A 19,231-nucleotide genomic window follows, 5' to 3' on the forward strand; every position below is an offset into this window, starting at 1 on the left:
GCTATTGCTAAGCCGCCTTGAGTCTAAGGAGAAGGGCAGCATAAAAATCGAATGAATGAATGAATGAATGAATAAACAAACAAACAAATAAACAAACAAATAAATAAATACATGAATAAATTACTTTAAAAGATTGATATTGATTACTAAAGTGTTAAAACCTCATATACAGACATGCACACTCATCAGATTCAATCATTCATAATATTGGCTGGAGGCAGTCAGCCAACAATAGGAAGAATTAGTGTGTAGGCTCTACACCCACACTCTAACACTCATAATGGATGCCACTCTGGACAGGTGACAGAAAAATGTTCTCCTTTAATGTATTCCAGACACGAAATCCTGATTCTGAGACTGATTCTATTTAGAGATTTATTTGGCTGATGTTCTTCCAGCACCCCACTGCCAATATTGTGTTTTGGACAAAAAGAAATGAGACCAGTTTTCAAAATATTGAAAGTCACACTGGACCAAATCTATGTTATTATTGAATTCCAGCCATGCCTGATGTAGAGAACATGTCCTACTCCAAGAGAGTCTGGAACAAGCCACAATGATGCCAGAATGATAACACATAGACCAAGGGTAGGCAAAGTTGGCTCTTCTATGACATGTGGACTTCAACTCCCAGAATTCCTGAGCTAGCATGACTGGCCCAGGAATTCTGGGAGTTGTTGTCCACAAGTAATAGAAGAGCCAACTTTGCCTATCCCTGACATAGACGCTCATCATGACATTGCTACAGAATCGCCCCCATTGGATATTTGCATCTCAGGGACTGATGAAATACTTAATACTGAAGCATGGCATTCATCCATAAATTTTCTGGACTTATATGCTACCCTTCTTCAAGGACTCAGGGCGGCTCACAACATATAAAAATACAAAAACCAGTTCAAAAGTCCAATATTTAAAATAATCTAAAACCTCAAATTTAAAATCATACAGTCCTACTCATTCACATCGCAGTCATATTAAAGCCTGGGGCTAGATGTTAAAAGTTTAGCAGCCCCAGACCTACCGGCAGAGGTAAGTTTTCAAAGCCTTGTGAAAGGCCAGGAGGGTGGGGGTGATAGGAATCTCCAGACAGAGTTTTTTATTTATTTATTGGATTTGTATGCCGCCCCTCTCCGCAGACTCGGGGCAGCTAACAACAATGATAAAAAACAACATGTAACAATCCAATTTAATAAAACGACTAAAAACCCTTATTATAAAAACCAAACATACACACAAACATACCTAGGGGAAGGAATATCCTAACTCCGCCATACCTGGCGACAAAGTTGGGTCTTGAGTAATTTGCGAAAGACAAGGAGGGTGGGGGCCGTTCAAATCTTTGGCGGGAGTTGATTCCAGAGGGCTGGGGCCAACACAGAGAAGGCTCTTCCCCTGGGGCCCGCCAAACGACATTGTTTGGTCGACGGGACCCGGAGAAAGCCAACTCTGTGGGACCTTATCGGCCGCTGGGATTCGTGCGGTAGAAGGCGGTCCCGGGTGTATTCTGGACCAATACCATGTAGGGCTTTAAAGGTCATTACCAACACTTTGAATTGTGACTGGAAACCGATCGGCAGCCAGTGCAGGCCGCCTTCTCTGTGGCGGCCCCGGCCCTTTGGAACAAACTCCTTCTGGAGATTCGTATCCTTCCCCTAGGCCCCTCCAGAGGACATTGTCTGGCTGACGGGACATGGAGAAGGCCGACTCTATGGGACTTGACTGGTCACTGGGATACATGAGACAGGAGATGGTCCTGTAGGTTTGTGCGATGCTTTTGTCCCTTACGGACCCCCATGTCCCCCCACTTGTGTGCTTTGGCAACACTATCTCCCAGGCTTCCAGTGGCTGATTGAGAAAATCCTCCCAGCCCAAGACCCTATTTTGACCTCCTGGGCTTACCTCATAATATTTGCCGTCTGAGTAGCAGCCGCAATTGTGAGGGAGAATGCAGCTTTTGCCGTTGAGGACGTAGCCGGGATCGCACTGACACCCTTCCACGCAGTAATGGTTGCAGTCACTTTTCAGCCGGATGGCAGCACAACGAGGCTGACAGACGCTCACGCAGCTTTCGTAGTGGCTGTTGGGAGGGCAGCTGATGGCTGGAACGTAAGCGACAAAGTCATCTATTAACATGCTGAAGCCATACGCCTCTCTATGACATAATAGACCCAAAGAGCTTAAATCCGGGGCGTTGTGTAATACTCCCTTGCAGCTTGAGGAATGTCCAGATTCGGAGGATGAGTGGGATTTAGAGATCATAAATTTTCCTGTTCTACCAACAGTTAGCAACGTTAGTGAAGACCACGGAGCTAATGACATAGACACGAGTTCGTGTGACTCAAACGGGGGAGATAATAGATGGAGGGATGCTCGTTTCAGACGCTTTCAGAGATGCTTGGAAGAAAGAGGGAGGAGTTATTAGAGAGTAATTAATTAATCAATTACCTCACGTCCGGGTGTAAAACGGAAGAGAAGCTGAATTTGTTCAATCTTGCAATCTAAAGATGGTTGCGTCCAGGTCTTGCTCCGGAGCGTAAGCTATCATGTGTGATTTATTACTTGCTTTGATTCCTGGCTAGCCCTGATTAGCCCGTAAATTTTAGAATGACTTGTGGAATGTTTTTATGTTACTGCCGAACTTATCTACTTAATTGCTGAGATAGAGATGAGGAGAGAAGAAAACTGCGTGCAAAGTTGATGTGTTAAAAGGAGAAATAAAGAGGATGTGTTTTACAATGAGACACATTGAGAAATCATTTATTCCAAGTATTGTCTGTATGAGCCTGAAATAAGAACATAGAGGAACATGTTGGTTGGGGCAACTGAGAGTCTTGAGAGCCATCTACCCAAGCTGAATTAGGAAAACATACTTACTGGCACATACAGCTGATGGGCAAAGATTCCTTTGAACCTGGAGCTACTTGCCTAATCTGTTATCATACCGAACCTTGTGGGTTCAGTACAAAACCTTAAAATGTTACTGTGCCCCTCAGCAAATAATGCCCTCTATCATTTGTCCTTTTTGTGGCAATTGAAATAATAAGGTTACTTAATCAACTGAAAAAGAGTCCAAGCACCTATTTGACAAACTTTTACATTTAAATTTAAACTTTTACATTTAAATATGTTAAAGGGTTAAATAAGGTTCAGGAGGGAAGTGTTTTGAATAGGAAAGTGAACACAAGAACAAGGAGGCACAATCTGAGGTAAGTTGGGGGAAAGATCAGAAACAACATGAGAAAATATTATTTTAGTGAAAGAGTAGTAGATGCTTGGAACAAACTCCCAGCAGACGTGGTTGGTAAATCCACAGGAACTGAATTGAAACATACCTGGGATAAACATAGATCCATCCTAAGATAAAATACAGGAAATAGTATAAGGACAGACTAGATGGACCATGAGGTCTTTTTCTGCCATCAATCTTCTATGTTTCTAACTTATCTTGGTCGGTAAGCCACTCCCACCCAGTTACATAACCTTTAAGCCACACCCCTGGTCACATGATTGTCAAGCCACTCCCGCCTGGTCACATGGCCCGGCAAGCCACTCCTACCCAGTTATGTGGCCATTGAGCCACACCTACAAAATAAGACAGGCTCAGAGTGTGGCAGTAAAAATGTTGGCAGCCCATCACTGCTCTTATGCCTTTTTTGAAAATGCCCCTCTAACTTTAAAAAATGCTGCTGTTTTTGAACAAGGGATTTCTGAGATGTATAGCAACCAACGCTTCTGTCCAGAACCCACAGCTGGAAAGCAGAAAACTTTACAGGCCTGAATGCCACGCTGCTCTCATAATATCACTGTGCCTTTCTCAAAAACGTGTTCCCTTTCTCTGTACAAAGAATCCATTTGAAGAACGTCCCAGCCTTCTGAAGGGGCCAACGCAAGAGCAGAGAAATTCTTAACTTCAAAGCTTTTCTCTTCCACCCACCTCCATTTGTCTCCGGGCTGTTACTGAATCCCCTAGTGGAAGGACCGAGGCTGATGGAGGCTGTCAATTTGCCAACCGAAAAAGATCCTAATTTAATTTGTAAATCTGATTAGCGAGGAAAACAAGTTTTCAATGGATTTGCCAGACAGTGGGCCTGCCTGAGCCGCTTTGCATCTTCGTTTATGAGACGAATAATTGAACCAAACATGGTAACTTATTGAGAGGAGAGGCTCTTTGCAACAACTGCATGCCTTTCGCTTGCATACACTAATAACATTTGCATTTGACAAATGAAGAATGACTGCTTTGGGAAGATGACGAGAAACCCATCAGTGGAATATAAATTCAAATCATAATGATAAAGGAAAATTTATTTTAAATGGGGAGGAGGGGAGAGAGAAGAGGAAGAAAAGGAGGAGGAGAAGGAGAGGAAGAGGGAGAAGAAGAAGAAGAAGAGGGGGAGGAGAAGGGGAAGAAAAAGGAGGAGGCAGAGGAGGAAGAGAAAAAGGAAGAAGAGGAAGGGGAAGGGGAATAAGAGGAGGAGATAGAAGAAGATAAAGAAGGAAGAATAATGAGGAGGAGGAAGAAAGAGGAGGAGGGAAAAGAAGAAGAGGAAGAGGAGAAGGAGGAGAAGAAGGAAGACGAAGAAGGAGAAGAGGAAGGAGAAGGGGAAGAGGTAGAAGAAGATAAAGAAGGAAGGATAATAAGAAGGAGGAGGAGGAGGAAGAAGAGAAAGAAGAGGAGGAGGAGAAGGGGAAGAAAAAGGAGGAGGCAGAGGAGGAAGAGAAAAAGGAAGAAGAGGAAGGGGAAGGGGAATAAGAGGAGGAGATAGAAGAAGATAAAGAAGGAAGAATAATAAGGAGGAGGAGGAAGAAGGAGGAGGAGGGAAAAGAAGAAGAGGAAGAGGAGAAGGAGGAGAAGAAGGAAGACGAAGAAGGAGAAGGGGAAGAGGTAGAAGAAGATAAAGAAGGAAGGATAATAAGAAGGAGGAGGAGGAGGAGGAAGAAGAGAAAGAAGAGGAGGAGGAGGAGGAGGAGAAAAAGAGGAGGCAGAGGAGGAGGAGACGAAGAAGAAGAAGAAGGGGAAGGGGAAGAAGAAGAGGTGGAGGTAGAAGAAGATAAAGAAGGAAGAATAATGAGGAAGAGGAAGAAGAAGAAAAAGAAGAGGAGGAGGAGGAAAAGAAGAAATATGAAGAAGAGGAAGGGGAAGAAGAAGAGGAGGAGGTAGAAGAAGATAAAGAAGGAAGAATAATAAGGAGGAGGAGAAAGAAGAGGAAGAGGAGGAGGTACTCACAGCATGAAGTGAAGTTTCTCCAACCAGTGACTGCTATCCCCTGGGTTTGGCAAGTGCTGGCATAATTTTGCAGCCAGCTGCAAGCTGTCTGCACTGCTCCACCATCGATGCAGGTGTCAAACAAGCAGTTCTTGTAGAAGAAGGCCGGGTTGACCTTACTGTGGCATCTGGAGAAGACACCACTCTTGCTAGGAATCAAACTGCACAGCTGCTGGGGCTTCCAGAAGCCTTCTACCTTACGACAGGTTGGGCACCTATCACCACAGCCAGCCTGGCAAAAGGGGTCCCGCTTGGCCCAGCTGTGGCCAAACTCATTAATGCTGGAGACCAGAAGGCCACCAGAGGTCTGAAGGTCATCCTCAGGGTTGCCATTGTATCTCCCGCAAAGGCCGTAGGTGCTATTTTGGAGGCTCCGTGGAATCGTGATGGAGAGGAAAGTCCTCCAGTCATACACCACCTTCAGCCCAAAATCAGTTTCTATAATGATGTGGAAGCCGAAGGTGAATATGTTGACCTTCCCTTGGCCCAGCTTCAAAGGCAGGTAGAGGCGCTCCTTGTTGATCTGTAGAAAGATGTGAGGAAAGTCCAGTGAAAGAGGTTAGTTGAATACTACAAAGCTTGGAATTTATTATACGAGTGAAAAGAAAACAAAACAAAACGATCCATGAAAATTGAAGAAATATCTACAAATAACAATAATAACGAATAAGATACTATATAACATTAATACCAAAATTGAGAAATATGTATATGAATAATGGATGTTACAATTAATCTCCAACTGATGTAAGATGAATAATTAAGATAACAAAAGGAAATCTTAAAGCATAGAAGTCTATATGTATTTGTATTTATTAGATTTGTATGCTGCCCCTCTCTGAAGACTCGGGGCGGCTAACAACAAGATAAAAACACAATGTAAACAAATCTAATATTAAAAACAATCTTAAAACCCCCAATTTAAATAACCACTCATACATACAAGCATACCATGTATAAATTCTATAAGCCTAGGGGAAGGGAAATTTCAATTCCCCCATGCCTGACGACAGAGGTGGGTTTTAAGGAGCTTGCGAAAGGCAAGGAGGGTGGGGGCAACTCTGATATCTGGGGGGAGCTAGTTCCAGAGGGTCGGGGCCGCCACAGAGAAGGCTCTTCTCCTAGGTCCTGCCAAACGACATTGCTTAGTCGACGGGACCCGGAGAAGGCCAACTCTGTGGGACCTAACCGGTCTCTGGGATTCATGTGTATTCGTGTGTCTATATGTGTACCATAATAGGATTATAGATGTTAATGTATATTTGCTGTGTAGATGGTTTTGATACATTTTTTACAATGCTATTTTTTGTTTTTTTTTCTGTATGTCTTTTTTGTGTTTTTTCCCCTTTTTGTGGTGTTTTTTTTCCTCATTTTGTATTCTATTTTTAAAGGTTTACAGTATATATATCAATTTTAAAAAAAAAAATTTTTTTTAAAAGAAAGAGGTTAGTTGAAGGAGACATGCTTCAAAAAAAGATCAGATGACCTAGGAAATCCCGGCCCGAGTCTTCGGAGAGGGGCGGCATACAAATCTAATAAATTATTAAATTATTATTATTATTAAATCCAGGTTTAAACCCTCATTCCACACGAGAAGCTTACTGCATATTTCTTTGATAAAATCTCCATATCTCTGCAGGATTTTCTTATAGTCAGATTTAAAAATCCAAATCAGTTTGCTGCACTTGGACACTTAGCAAGATTCCAGCAATCAAGCAAGGTCAGACCTGATTGACACTGTTGTGTTTGGGCCTGGGCCAGCTGTTGCCCCCACAGATGGGGGAGAAGCGGGACACAGTGACTGTGAAAGCCTGGCTGACAGCCAGGAAGATGTAGCAGACAGTCAGGAAGATGTGGCAGAGAGCCAGGAAGAATTAGCAGACAGCTCAGGGGAGGGGGCTGGCAGTTCGTCGGACAGTTTATCCCCTCTCAGTTCGTCTGCAGGACAATACATTAATTTACGCAACCAAAGGGCCTTACAAAGAAGGGATCGCTTTAAGAAGCATGATAAGGCATGATAAGCACACCTGGGCTGGGTGTGGTTCCCTTAATGAGGGCTAACCGCATAAAAAGGGAATGGGGCCAAGGCAAACTGTGGCTGTTTATCTGGGTAGTTTGTGTGGCGTCGTTGTTCCTGCTTTGAAGTTTCTGCTCTTGGATTTCAACTCAGCGTTGTGGGAGTTGAAAACTCTGGGACAAGCTGCTGCTTTTGTGCCGTGAAAAATTCAGAGACCTCTTGGAACATTTATGCTACGTGACTTTTGTATTTGTTTGCTTTTCCCTGAACTTTGTAGCTGGCTGAATTTTCAACTCAACCTGTGTGTTACTCCTGAAAGTAAGGACCATTTGCTTTAGACTTTTTTCTTTACTATTTAATACAAGTTTGCTGGCTAACTATGCAAGTGTGTGTCTGACCTTCTTTCCTGGACCGTTAATCATTGCTTGAGGCCGGTCAGGCAGAACAGACACTGAAAAGAAATGCCCCTGGGAAAACCAAGACTAGACAGGAAAGTTGAAAAGAAAACCCACTAGAAGATGATAAGAAGCAGAAAATTACATAGACATGGTTAAGAGGAGGCCCTAAAGTCAATTTCAGCCTGACGGACTGTCTGCCTTCCTTCATTAAACCCCCAAATTAACTGGTCTTATCCTGGTTGAAGCAACGGAGGAAAAAACTCTCGATTGACTTACAAGCACAGTGTGTTTGTAGGCTCGCTGGATCACAATACTGTAGCTGAAAACCTCGACTTCCACCTGCTTCACCCACAGAGCCAGAGAAGGGTCTCGATCTTCATTCTTGGCAACAACTGTAAACTTAGGGAAACTATCCGCCCTCTCTGACCTTTGGTGGTCAATGGTGGTGCAGAGGACCAAAGGACAACTGCTCTGAAAGTCAAATGCAAATCCGTCGAAGGTCAAGTAATGGCTGTAGCCGGAAATGATGCAGGAGGCGTCTGTGCGGGCCTGGCAATAGTAGAGGCCGCTGTCCTCCAGGCAGTATTCATCCTCTTTGCAAGGGAGGCTCTCACAGCGCACGCTGTTGTCGGAGCCGTTGCAGTAGCAGAAGTACTGGCAGTCAATGTCCATCCAGAAGGACTGGTTGGTGGAGAGCTGGTGGCCCTCAAAACTGCAGCCGCAGTCACTACGGAGAATGCACTGGGCGCCCCGGAGCACAAAGCCTTTGTCACACTGGCAACCCTCCACACAACTGTCCAGGCACACAGGCCCCATGCTCAAGGTGTCACAGGATTCGGAGCAGGACATGCATTCCTCAAAGTGGCTGTTCTCAGGGCAGGCAAGCGCTGGAAGAAAAGGAAGGGAGGTAGTGGTAAGATGGAACATAAGAACCTAAGAAGAGCCCTGCTGAATCGGGCCAAAGTCCATTGAGTGCAGCATTCTGTGGCCCACAGTGGCCCACCAATTGTCCATGGGAATCTTGAGCAGAAAGAGAAGGCAAGACCCTCCCTTTCCCTTGACCCCCAACAAATGGTACTCAAGGGAATCCTGCCTGCCCCAATTCAAAGAGAGGGAGAGAGAGGAGGGAAGGAAGGAGAAAGACAGAGAGAACATACAAACGTAAGAAGAGCCATGCTGAATCAGGCCAAAGCCCATCAAGTCAGCATTCTGTGTCACACAGTGGCCCACCAATTGTCCATGGGGATCTTGAGCAGAAAGAGAAGGCAAAACCCTCCCTTTCCCTCGACCCCCAACAAATGGTAAACTATTTACTATTTACAAAGTCTGTACTACTATTAATCTTCCCATTGTTCCCATCACCCATCTCCTGCCAGAAATGACTGTATGACTGTAACCTTGTTGCCTGTATCCTTACAATTTATATTTTATCCCCTGGTTAGGGCTTTCAAAAAACCTTATTCAGAAAGAGTAACAATGAAAGAGCTTGCAAGCTGATAAAAGCTGGGGATATTTTTAGCACCTGGTTAGGGCTGGAAAGAAACATTCGGAGCAAGTATAACAATTAAAAATCCTACAAAGACAGGGTTTGGAAAACATTATTCCCAGAGAGTAACAATGAAAGAGCTTGCAAGCCAGTAAGAGCTAGGAACATAAATTGCACCTGGTTAGGGGTGGAAAGAAACATTTGGAGTAAGTTAGAGCCATAAAAAAAACCCTGCAAAGACTTAGGGCTTGGAAAACATTCTTTGCAAAGAATAACAATGAAAGAACCTGCAAGGTAAGAGCTGGGAAGATCGTTAGCACCTGGTTAGGGGGGGGGGAAACTTCAGAGTATAAGACACACCTGAATTTTCAGCCTCATTTAGGGAGGGAAAAGGTGCATCTTATACTCCGAAAAATACGATATATAACATTGGAATCCCATTAAGCTGAGAATGATTGTTATTTAATAGCATTGAAGTCTTAACATCCTTTTGACCTAAAAGATCCATCATGTTGACCAATACTCAAACAACTTAACTTCTTGTGGGAAACAAGATGAAGATAGGTATCTACCCCCCAGTTCCCAACTTACGGCAAAAGCTTAAGCTTCTCCACGGACCAATGTCCACTTCTGCATTCTTACATGCGCTGGCATAGCGAGCTACCGAGTCACAGAGCTCTGACTCGTTTCCTCCACTTTGGCACAGACGGAAAATGCAGGTCCTGTAATAGGTGGACACGTTCACCACAGAGTGGCACTCCAAGAAGGAGCTGTTGGTGGGGTCATTGATGACTCCACATTTGGAGCGGTAGTCTTTCAGAAGCTCCGAATCATTGTTGCAAGCCTTGAGAAGGTCACCGCATTCCCCGTTGCAGATCTCATTGAAGGTTGTCCAGCTGTCCAGGAAAACCACCAGGTTATCTGTACATTTCCCATTGGGAAAGCAGAATTCATCACTGCTGTTCCCGTTGAAATAGCCGCAGAGGCCTCCGGTGCAGTTGAAATATGTGGTGGAGAGACGTATCTCCAAGATACCCAAGTCCGAATAGTGGATATGGATGAGTCCATCCAATTCAACAACGGTCCCATTTTTACTCCGGTAGATTTCTAGTTGCCCAGAAGGGTGGAAATATGGAAGCTCTGTTTCATAGCCATTTACCTGAAAAGGAATAAGAAGAACCAACAAATGAATGAAGAAACTAAAGAATCCCATGGTATCTTCCTTTGATTAGCAAGTCATCAGCAGAATTATGTACTGTATAAGTTGTTCTGAGCAATGGAAGTCAACAAGAATGCACACTTCCTAGGGAGATAAATTGTATGTCTACAGCTGAAGTTACTTGCCAAACGTAACATGAACGGAATTTAAATTTGGGCTACCCAGCATAGTTCCCTCTAAGCTGAGCAGTGAGCAATCGCTCACTTAAGAATCATCCTCAACTCAGAGTTTTCCAAACCTGCCCAGAAGCCGAGAGGGAAAGAGTGAGAGGGAAGGAGAGAGAGAGGAAGAGAGAGAAACAGATAGAAAAAAGAGAGGAAGGAAAAGAGAAAGAAAAAGAATGGGAGAAAGGAAGAGAGAAAGAAAATCAAAATCTAGTTTGAAACTAGCTCAACTATTTAAGTGGCATTTTGATATTGATAGAGTTGCCCTATTATGAGCTCACTGTTATAGACACACAGTACAGTATTTTATTTTGAAATTCTCTGAGGCAAAACAGGGTGGGTTTTTTGTTTGTTTGTTTGTTTGTTTGTTTATTTATTTATTTATTTATTTATTATTTCTGTGCCGCCCAGTCCCGAAGGGATTGCCGCTCAGACACTATACTTTTCCGCCCACCCCCCAAAAAAATTAGAGGGAACACTGCTACCCAGAAAGCATTTCTAAGAGAGAAGATTTTGGGAATCTAAAAAGGGTTTTCGCGTTACGTAGCAACTTTCCATTAAATTTAAGTGTAAGTGACAACTATTCTCATTTCTGAAATAAAAAGATTTACATAGCAGATGACTTTTCTAACCCAGCTTCACTTTCAGGTGCTCGTATATTTTAAGCAGGCTTAAATCAGCTTTTTGTCATCTCAAAACGCCCACAGTTCTATTTCAGATCGCTGCTTCTAGAACCTAGGAACTGAAGTCTCAACTTAAGTGGAGATCACTTCATTGGGATGATGGGATCTGTATGGATTTCTCTACCTCAAAGGAATTACAAGCTATTCTTGGAAGCCAAAGCGTTGCCTTCAGCTCATGCCATTATCCCAGAGTGACATTACTAGATTTGTGACACCCAGGAAAACGTCTGACATCAGTCACTCAAACAGCAAATACAAGACCCCAAGCCAAGAAAGAGACAAAATATGATTTGATAGGCATATGAGAAAGGCAACAATTGCTGTAGAGGTAGACTTATTGGAAAGGACAGCAAACACAACTGACGTGGGTGGAAGGCACACACACAAACACACACACACAAAAGATCCTGGCAATTACAGCAAATACAATCCAAGGTTGTTGGTTTTTATTTCTTCTTAACAATGAAATGTCATCATGAGATTGGCAAGAGGTGACGATGGAATAAAAAATATCTTTCCTCTGCTTTTAAATCGTGCATTATGTTCATATATTCAAGGAGACAGCAGGAGTTGCGTTCCACGGTTCTGCTAATGTGGAAAATGTGTTTAAAATAAACTGTGGGATGCTCCCTTTTTGTAAAGCATCTCCTTCCGCCTGGTGGCAGTGTCACCCATGAGACGGCTGAAAAGCAATATTTCTACAGTGCTGTGATTTAGAAGAGCAGAACCAAGAAACATTAGGACAGGAGACGGAAGGCACGCTGGTGCACTTATGCACGTCCCTTACTGACCTCTTAGGAAATCGGGAGAGGTCAACAGTGGATAGTCTAAGGCAGGGGCGGGCAATTAATTTTGCCATGGGGCCGCATGAGAAATTGGGATGGTTTTAGAGGTCCGGACTAATATAATTAACTCAGTTCTACCTAATACTGTATATAACTAACAGCTAAGCTTGGCTAATTCTTCCGATGGCTCTGCCCGAGTGTCGGAAGAACAGAGCACTAGTAGCTGCTGCAGGGGACAGGGGAGGAAGCACGTGGTATCTGTGTACCACTCCTGTACTGCTCACAGTTAGGGGATTTTTTCGGCGCTGACCACTCTAAAGACCCAGACCCTGGCCTGACTTAAACACCCAGACCCACTCTACAGACCCCTAATTGTTTGCTTTATGGCAACACGGTGCACCACAGTCACTGCGATGGAGTGTTTGCGTGGTTTCTGTGCTCGGCCACTCTCGGTAGGAGGTCGGGGTCCGCTCCAGTGCCAAGATGAAAGAGCCCACCGCGTCTGCCGAGACTCCTACGGTTCCTGCTTTCCTCATGATTCATCAGGAAAGCAGAAACCGGAGGAGTCTCGGCAGATGCGGTGGGCTCTTTCATCCTCGCACTGGAGCGGACCCCTGTCCCTGACCTCCGTGGACCAATCACAGATAGCGGACAGGCCAGTCAAAGACAGTGGGTGGACCAGATGTGGCCCGTGGGCGGACCGGATGCGGTCCGTGGGCCGCCCCTTACCCAGGTCTAGTCTAAGGGTAAAGTTTTGGGGGTTAGGAGATGATACTACAGAGTCAGGTAGTGAATTCCATGCATCAACCACTTGGTTACTAAAGTCATATTTCCTGCAGTCGAGCTTAGAGAGGTTTACTTTAAGTTTGTATCTGTTGTGTGCTCGTGTGTTGTTGTGGTTGAAGCTGAAGTAGTCGTTGACAGGAAGGACGTTGTAGCAATTATTTTATGGGCTATGCTTAGGTCGTGTTTAAGGTGACGTAGTTCTAAGCTTTCTAAACCAAGGATTGTAAGTCTAGTTGCGTAGGGGATTCTGTTTTGAGTGGAGGAGTGGAAGGCTCTTCTAGTAAAGTATCCCTGGACATTTTCTAGAGTGTTTATGTCTGAAATGCGGTGTGGGTTCCACGCAGATGAGCTGTATTCAAGGATTGGTCTGGAGAAAGTTTTATATGCTCTGGTTAGTCTTGTGAGATTACCGGAGCAGAAGCTACATGGGATTAGGTTAACAACTGAATTTCCTGAAAGGTTTATTTATTTATTAGATTTGTATGCTGCCCCTCTCTGAAGGTTGCAAAATGAAGGAAAGCAATCTTATCCCATGGGACCCATTACCAACATGCTTGGATATCCAAAGTATACAGAGAAAGCAGAGATAGGTTGCTCAAGTCTTCTATTCAACTCCATCACTTTTCCCATGAGAAGCTATATGGAATGTTTGCCTGAACTTGGCTGTAGTTCTTCATGATTGGAAATCGCACAAAATCAGGATTTCCATGTTCTTCCATTCTGTCAACTTAATTGCAATTTATTATGGATCTTATATATCAAGCTCCCATGCTTTGCATTACAAGAAGCTCTTTGTCTCTTAAAAAGCGATCAAACTCCATCTTCCTGTACTGTAATTGCCTGAATGCAATTTGTAGGTCATAAGAATATAAATGGCCCCCTGCTGGATTGAAACCCTGGCCTGACTAATCCAAAAGGCTGTGCGCATAATGGTCAACCAGCTGTGGGAGAAAGCCTACTAAGCTTCCCATAGATGGTCTTCAGAGACTGTCCATTGCCATCAAGTCTAATAGTTATTGATCCCATCAGGTCTGGCACTATTTTGTTGCCTATGTAAATAGAACCTCTAGTCAATGAGATGGCTTCAGGCTGCAAGAAGAGTTTAATTCTTTCTTTATTACACTCCACAAGCTAATGTTTTTCTCAATTTGAGTGGGTTTTTTGGGTCAGGGCAACCTGGTCTATTCAATTATGGGATGGAGCATATTGCTTCCATTTTTATCCCCAATCCAGGAGCCTTTGCTGGCAGTTGATTTTGCAACAAACTATTTTTGTGTTGAATTTTATGTTTTACTGACAAAGAAAAAAAGGGAGACTAGTGTAGATCTATTTCAAGCTATTTAAAGCCCTACATGGCATCGGACCAGAATACCTTCGGGACCACCTTCTGCCGCACGAATCCCAGCGACCGATTAGGTCCCACAGAGTTGGCCTTCTCTGGGTTCCATCGACAAAAAAATGTCATCTGGCAGGACCCAGGGGAAGAGCCTTCTCTGTGGCGGCCTCCATGAAGCCTCCATGGGACCTCTCTAGGAATCTCCTGGGAGGAAACAGGGCCTCCATCCTCCCTGTGGTTTACCCAGTCGCACGCATTATTTGCTTTTACATTGATTCCTATGGGAAAAATTGCTTCTTACAAAATTTTTCTACTTAAGAACCTGGTCAGGGAACGAATTAAGTTTGTAAGTAGAGGTACCACTGTATTCTGGATGCACTGAGACTGATTCTTCCTTATCGAAGATGTTTAGTCCACAGCCGTTAAGACTTCAGACGGGGGAACCAAATCAAAACTCATCTCTCTCTAAATCCCACCACCCAGTTATCTGTCAGACCAGAGTGGGCAAGATTGCTAGTTTCATCCTTTGAAAAGTTCTCTAATTGTACGCCTGCAACCATCGGGCATTTTAGGTTTTGCCCTTTGGGTTGGAAGAGGGAGAGAATCAAAACTGGACATCTGTGAGAAGAAGAAAAAAACCCCCAGACATTCTGTCTCTGTCAAAGAATCTCACATTTGGGAGAAAGAACAAGAAACAGAGGCATCTTTTAACTTGAAGACACAAGCAATTATTTCAATGGTCAGCAAGGGCAGAGCCAAGCGGAGGTTGTTTGATCATCTCTCTAAACTCTTCCTGGTATCTGACAAGCATAAAAATTGACAGGCAAATGTCTAGTGGGATGAAAATGTCAGCACCAGATGCAGCTAATGAGACTTCTGGACATATGGGAAGCTTTGCCGCTGCAGATGTTTTTAAAAAAGGAAGATACAAAGAATTTTCATGGGAGGTTAAAGAAGCAGAGGCAGCAGACAAAATGAAGGGCAACAAAATACACCCTTTGATCGCGAATCATCCTCCCTGCATAATTCTCTCCCAGGATTTGATTCCTCCATTAGTGCTTCATCTTCTGTAGTACATTTGATAGTCACCTCCCTACTATCTGTTGGTTTACACCATCCTCCAGACTTTCCCATCTGGTGACGGGGGAAGGATAATTCTGCATGTGCTTACAGTATCCACCCCGAGTCTTCGGACAGGGGCGGCATACAAATCTAATAAATTATTATTATTATTTATTTTATTTTATTTTTTATTTATTGTTAGAGTTGAAAGGAAACCATGAAGGCCATCTAGTCCAACCCCCTGCCCAAGCAGGAACCCTATAGCACACCAGTCAAGTGGCAGTTCAATCTTCTCTTAAAAATGTCCAGAGTGTTGGAGTTCACAACGTCCGCTGGTAGGTTGTTCCATTGGTTGATCGCTCTGACCGTCAGGAAGTTCCTCCTTATCTCCATGTTGAATCTCTCCTTGGTCAGCTTCCAGCCGTTGTTCCTCGTCCGGCCCTCTAGTGCCCTGGAGAATAAAGTGATCCCCTCCTCTCTGTGACATTATTATTATTATTATTATTATTATTATTATTATTATTATTAATCTGCCACATAAATCCCAGCGATCAATTAGGTCCCACAGAGTTGGCCTTCTCCAGGTCCCGTCGACCAGACAATGTTGTCGGAGAAGGGTGGCATACAAGTCTAATAAATAAATAATAATAATAATAATAATAATAATAATAATAATAATAATAATAATCTGCTAGTTTCCTATATTGGCCAGTTTCAATGACTTGCCTCTCCTTTCCAGGCTAACAAAAGAATTCAGCTAGCAATCGGCCAATTTTAGTTCTCTAACCTCCAGGTGATTGCATATTTGTAACAGGGCTTGCTCCCTCATCATTGGGTCTATTCTGGTTTGGTGTCTTCCATACGTTTCTTACTTTTAATTGGAAGATGCCCAGATGGCCTATGGGGAGAGGAACTAGGAACACACCTGGCTAGGTGTTCATGGAGATCATCCAGGTCAGGAGGTCCCAAAGATGCTTTTCCAAAAGGCAACTAGTCTTTGTTTTTCCCTTTTGAAAACATCTCATTTCTCATCAAAGAAGCTTCTTCAGTTCTCAGGAACTTCAGATCAGCTCCACAGCTGTTGTTTCGGGCTGATTTTTTAGCTACCGAACATGTGACAAAGCAAAATTGCATGTGGGAACTTGCACACAAAATATGCCCTTCCGTCACGATGCGAACCACTGGGGAAGTTAAGTAGGACCTACCTCTGGGGGGTGATGCCGAAGATTGATTGATTGATTGACTTACTTACTTACTTACTTACTTACTTACTTACTTACTTACTTACTTACTGATTTGATTTGATTTGATTTGATTTGATTTGATTTGATTTGATTTGATTTGTATGCCGCCCCTCTCCGTAGACTCGGGGCGGCTAACAACAATAATAAACACAACATGTACAATCCAATAATAAAAAACAACTAAAAACCCCTATTATAAAACCAAACATACACACAGACATACCATGCATAACTTGTAATGGCCTAGGGGGAAGGAATATCTCAACTCTCCCATGCCTGGTGGTATAAATGAGTCTTGAGTAGTTTACGAAAGACAGGGAGGGTGGGGGCAATTCTAATCTTCGGGGGGAGTTGGTTCCAGAAGGCCGGGGCCGCCACAGAGAAGGCTCTTCCCCTGGGGCCCGCCAAATGACATTGTTTAGTCGACGGGACCTGGAGAAGGCCAACTCTGTGGGACCTTATCGGTTGCTGGGATTCGTGCGGTAGCAGGCGGTTCCGGAGGTAATCTGGTCCAATACTTACTTACTTACTTACTTACTTACTTACTTACTTACTTACTTACTTACTTACTTACTTACTTACTTACTTACTTTATTGTTGTGTCAAGTACATATCGGTGATATGCAAAGATATAACAATATTTATATACAGTACATGATACTAATAAAATAGAAACTTTAGGACAGGGGACAGAAGGCACGCTGGTGCATTTATGCACGCCCCGTACTGACCTGTTAGGAATTGAGAGAGGTCAAGAGTGGACAGTCTAAAGGTAAGATTTTGGGGGTTAGGTGATGACTCTGCAGAGTCTGGTAGTGAGTTCCATGCATCGACTACTCGGTTACTAAAGTCGTATTTCCTGCAGTCGAGTTTGGAGCGGTTTACCTTAAGTTTGTATCTGTTGTGTGCTTATGTGTGGTTGTGGTTGAAGCTGAAGTAGTTGTTGACAGGAAGGATGTCGTAGCAGATGATTTCATGGGCTGTGCTTAGGTCGTGTATAAGGTGACGTAATTCTAAGCTTTCTAAATTTAGGATTGTAAGTCTAGTTGCGTAGGGGATTCTGTTGCGAGTGGAGGAGTAGAGGGTTTTTCTAATCTCTGGACGTTTTCTAGACATTTTCTGATTATGAAGGGGATAGATAAATTGATCTGTGTAACTCAGAAGCTTTCCCTAGTCTGATATCTTACAGTTGTGGTGGACCCAGCTCCAATCATCCTAAGATGGCTGCTCTCTCTGAATAAAACTTTGTTGGGACTGTGCCATTAAATTGCTTCTTGCAATTAAGAGCAATGACCCAGGCCCTTGAGCCTGTCACCCACCATAAAATCCCTACCTTGATTTCAGAGTTGTCCACACCCCCAATCTTAACATCTTGATTGGCAACCTGGATCATCAAGGTACGAAGCCAGTCAGGACTCAAGTCTGGTTTCTTTTTGCTGATGTCCACTTCCAGGTAAGTAGGCCTATCCGGGCATGTTTTTATCAAAGTGTAAGAATTGTCTGAGGGATAAACAAAGCCAACTCCGTCAAAAGTGTGCAGGACTTGATCCTGAGAAACCAAACACAGAGTCTCCCGCTTGGGGTAACACCCTTGATAGCCTTTCTCGACGGTACACACTTCTCCTTCCTGACAAGTGGCATTGAAACAGTTGACATCTCCGTCTTCTTCGCACCAGCATTGCACCGTGCAGTCCACAGAGGCCCAGAAGGATTCCCCGATGGCGTGATAGCGTCCATCCACATCGCAACCACACTCTTGAACAGGGACGCAGGCGTCGGTGCTGAGAACGTAGCCTTCGACGCACTCGCAGCCTTCGGTACAAGGAGAGTTGCAGTTCGAAGGGGCCGTTAAATCCGAACAGGTGGCTGGGCAGCTACTAGTACAGATGGAGTAGTGACTAAACTCTGGACAGTTTATAGCAGTGGCTGAAAAAAAGGCAAACAGAACGGTTGGTTTAGTCCAGTGTTTCCCAACCTTGGCAACTTGAAGATATCTGGACTTCAACTCCCAGAATTCCCCAGCCAGCATTCTGGGAGTTGAAGTCCAGATATCTTCAAGTTGCCAAGGTTGGGAAACACTGGTTTACTGTAGTTGATACGGCAGTTGTTGGTTTAGAATGATGGACACATCGAGTTGCTAGCTTGGCGGTAGCACCGAATCAACTTTGGCTGACCTTGAAAGAAGCTATGCAGGGTTGTGTCTCATTCTAATTTGGATGTGTGTCCCTCTGAAAAAACCCAAGACCTGGGCAGCAAATGACATCTATCCAATTGCCAAGGAAACTATGCATGGCCCCCAAGAGTTGAGTTTGAATCATGAGAGGTTCACCGAACATGAATACCGCTCAAAAAAATAAAGGGAACACTCAAAGAACACATCCTAGATCTGAATGAATGAAATAGTCTCATTGAATATTTCATTTGCACAACTATTCCATTTGCACAACAGCATGCGAAATTGACTGTCAATCAGTGTTGCTTCCTAAGTGGATAGTTTGATTTCATAGAAGTTTGATTTACTTGAAGTTATATTCTGTTTTTTAAGTGTTCCCTTTATTTTTTTTGAGCAGTGTATTTTTTCCAAGGGACTACAAACCAGGAAGAAGCACAGACAAAAAGTGATGAAGAAAATTATTATTATTATTATTATTATTATTATTATTATTATTATTATTATTATTAATAATAATAATAATAATAATAATAATGTTCTTCCTACCTGTCCTTCCTTCCTAACTCAAGTTGACCAAGTCAAAGTTGATGGACTAGATGCCCTACATCA

General features: G+C 43.5%; 1 protein-coding gene across 1 annotated transcript in view; it reads right to left on the reverse strand.

Moving 5' to 3' along the window:
- Positions 1-19,231, reverse strand: part of TECTA (tectorin alpha) — a 55,650-nt gene that overhangs the window by 15,584 nt on the left and 20,835 nt on the right. The window contains exons 8-12 of the mRNA XM_070765196.1: positions 17,783-18,375; positions 9,762-10,329; positions 7,961-8,571; positions 5,231-5,792; positions 1,903-2,102 (exon numbers count right to left, since the gene is read on the reverse strand). Of these exons, the coding sequence (XP_070621297.1) occupies positions 1,903-2,102; positions 5,231-5,792; positions 7,961-8,571; positions 9,762-10,329; positions 17,783-18,375 (2,534 nt within the window). The remainder of the gene's footprint in view (positions 1-1,902; positions 2,103-5,230; positions 5,793-7,960; positions 8,572-9,761; positions 10,330-17,782; positions 18,376-19,231) is intronic.

Source organism: Erythrolamprus reginae, chromosome 12 (genome assembly GCF_031021105.1).
Source record: "Erythrolamprus reginae isolate rEryReg1 chromosome 12, rEryReg1.hap1, whole genome shotgun sequence".
In the NCBI taxonomy this organism is placed as follows: Eukaryota; Metazoa; Chordata; class Lepidosauria; order Squamata; family Dipsadidae; genus Erythrolamprus; species Erythrolamprus reginae.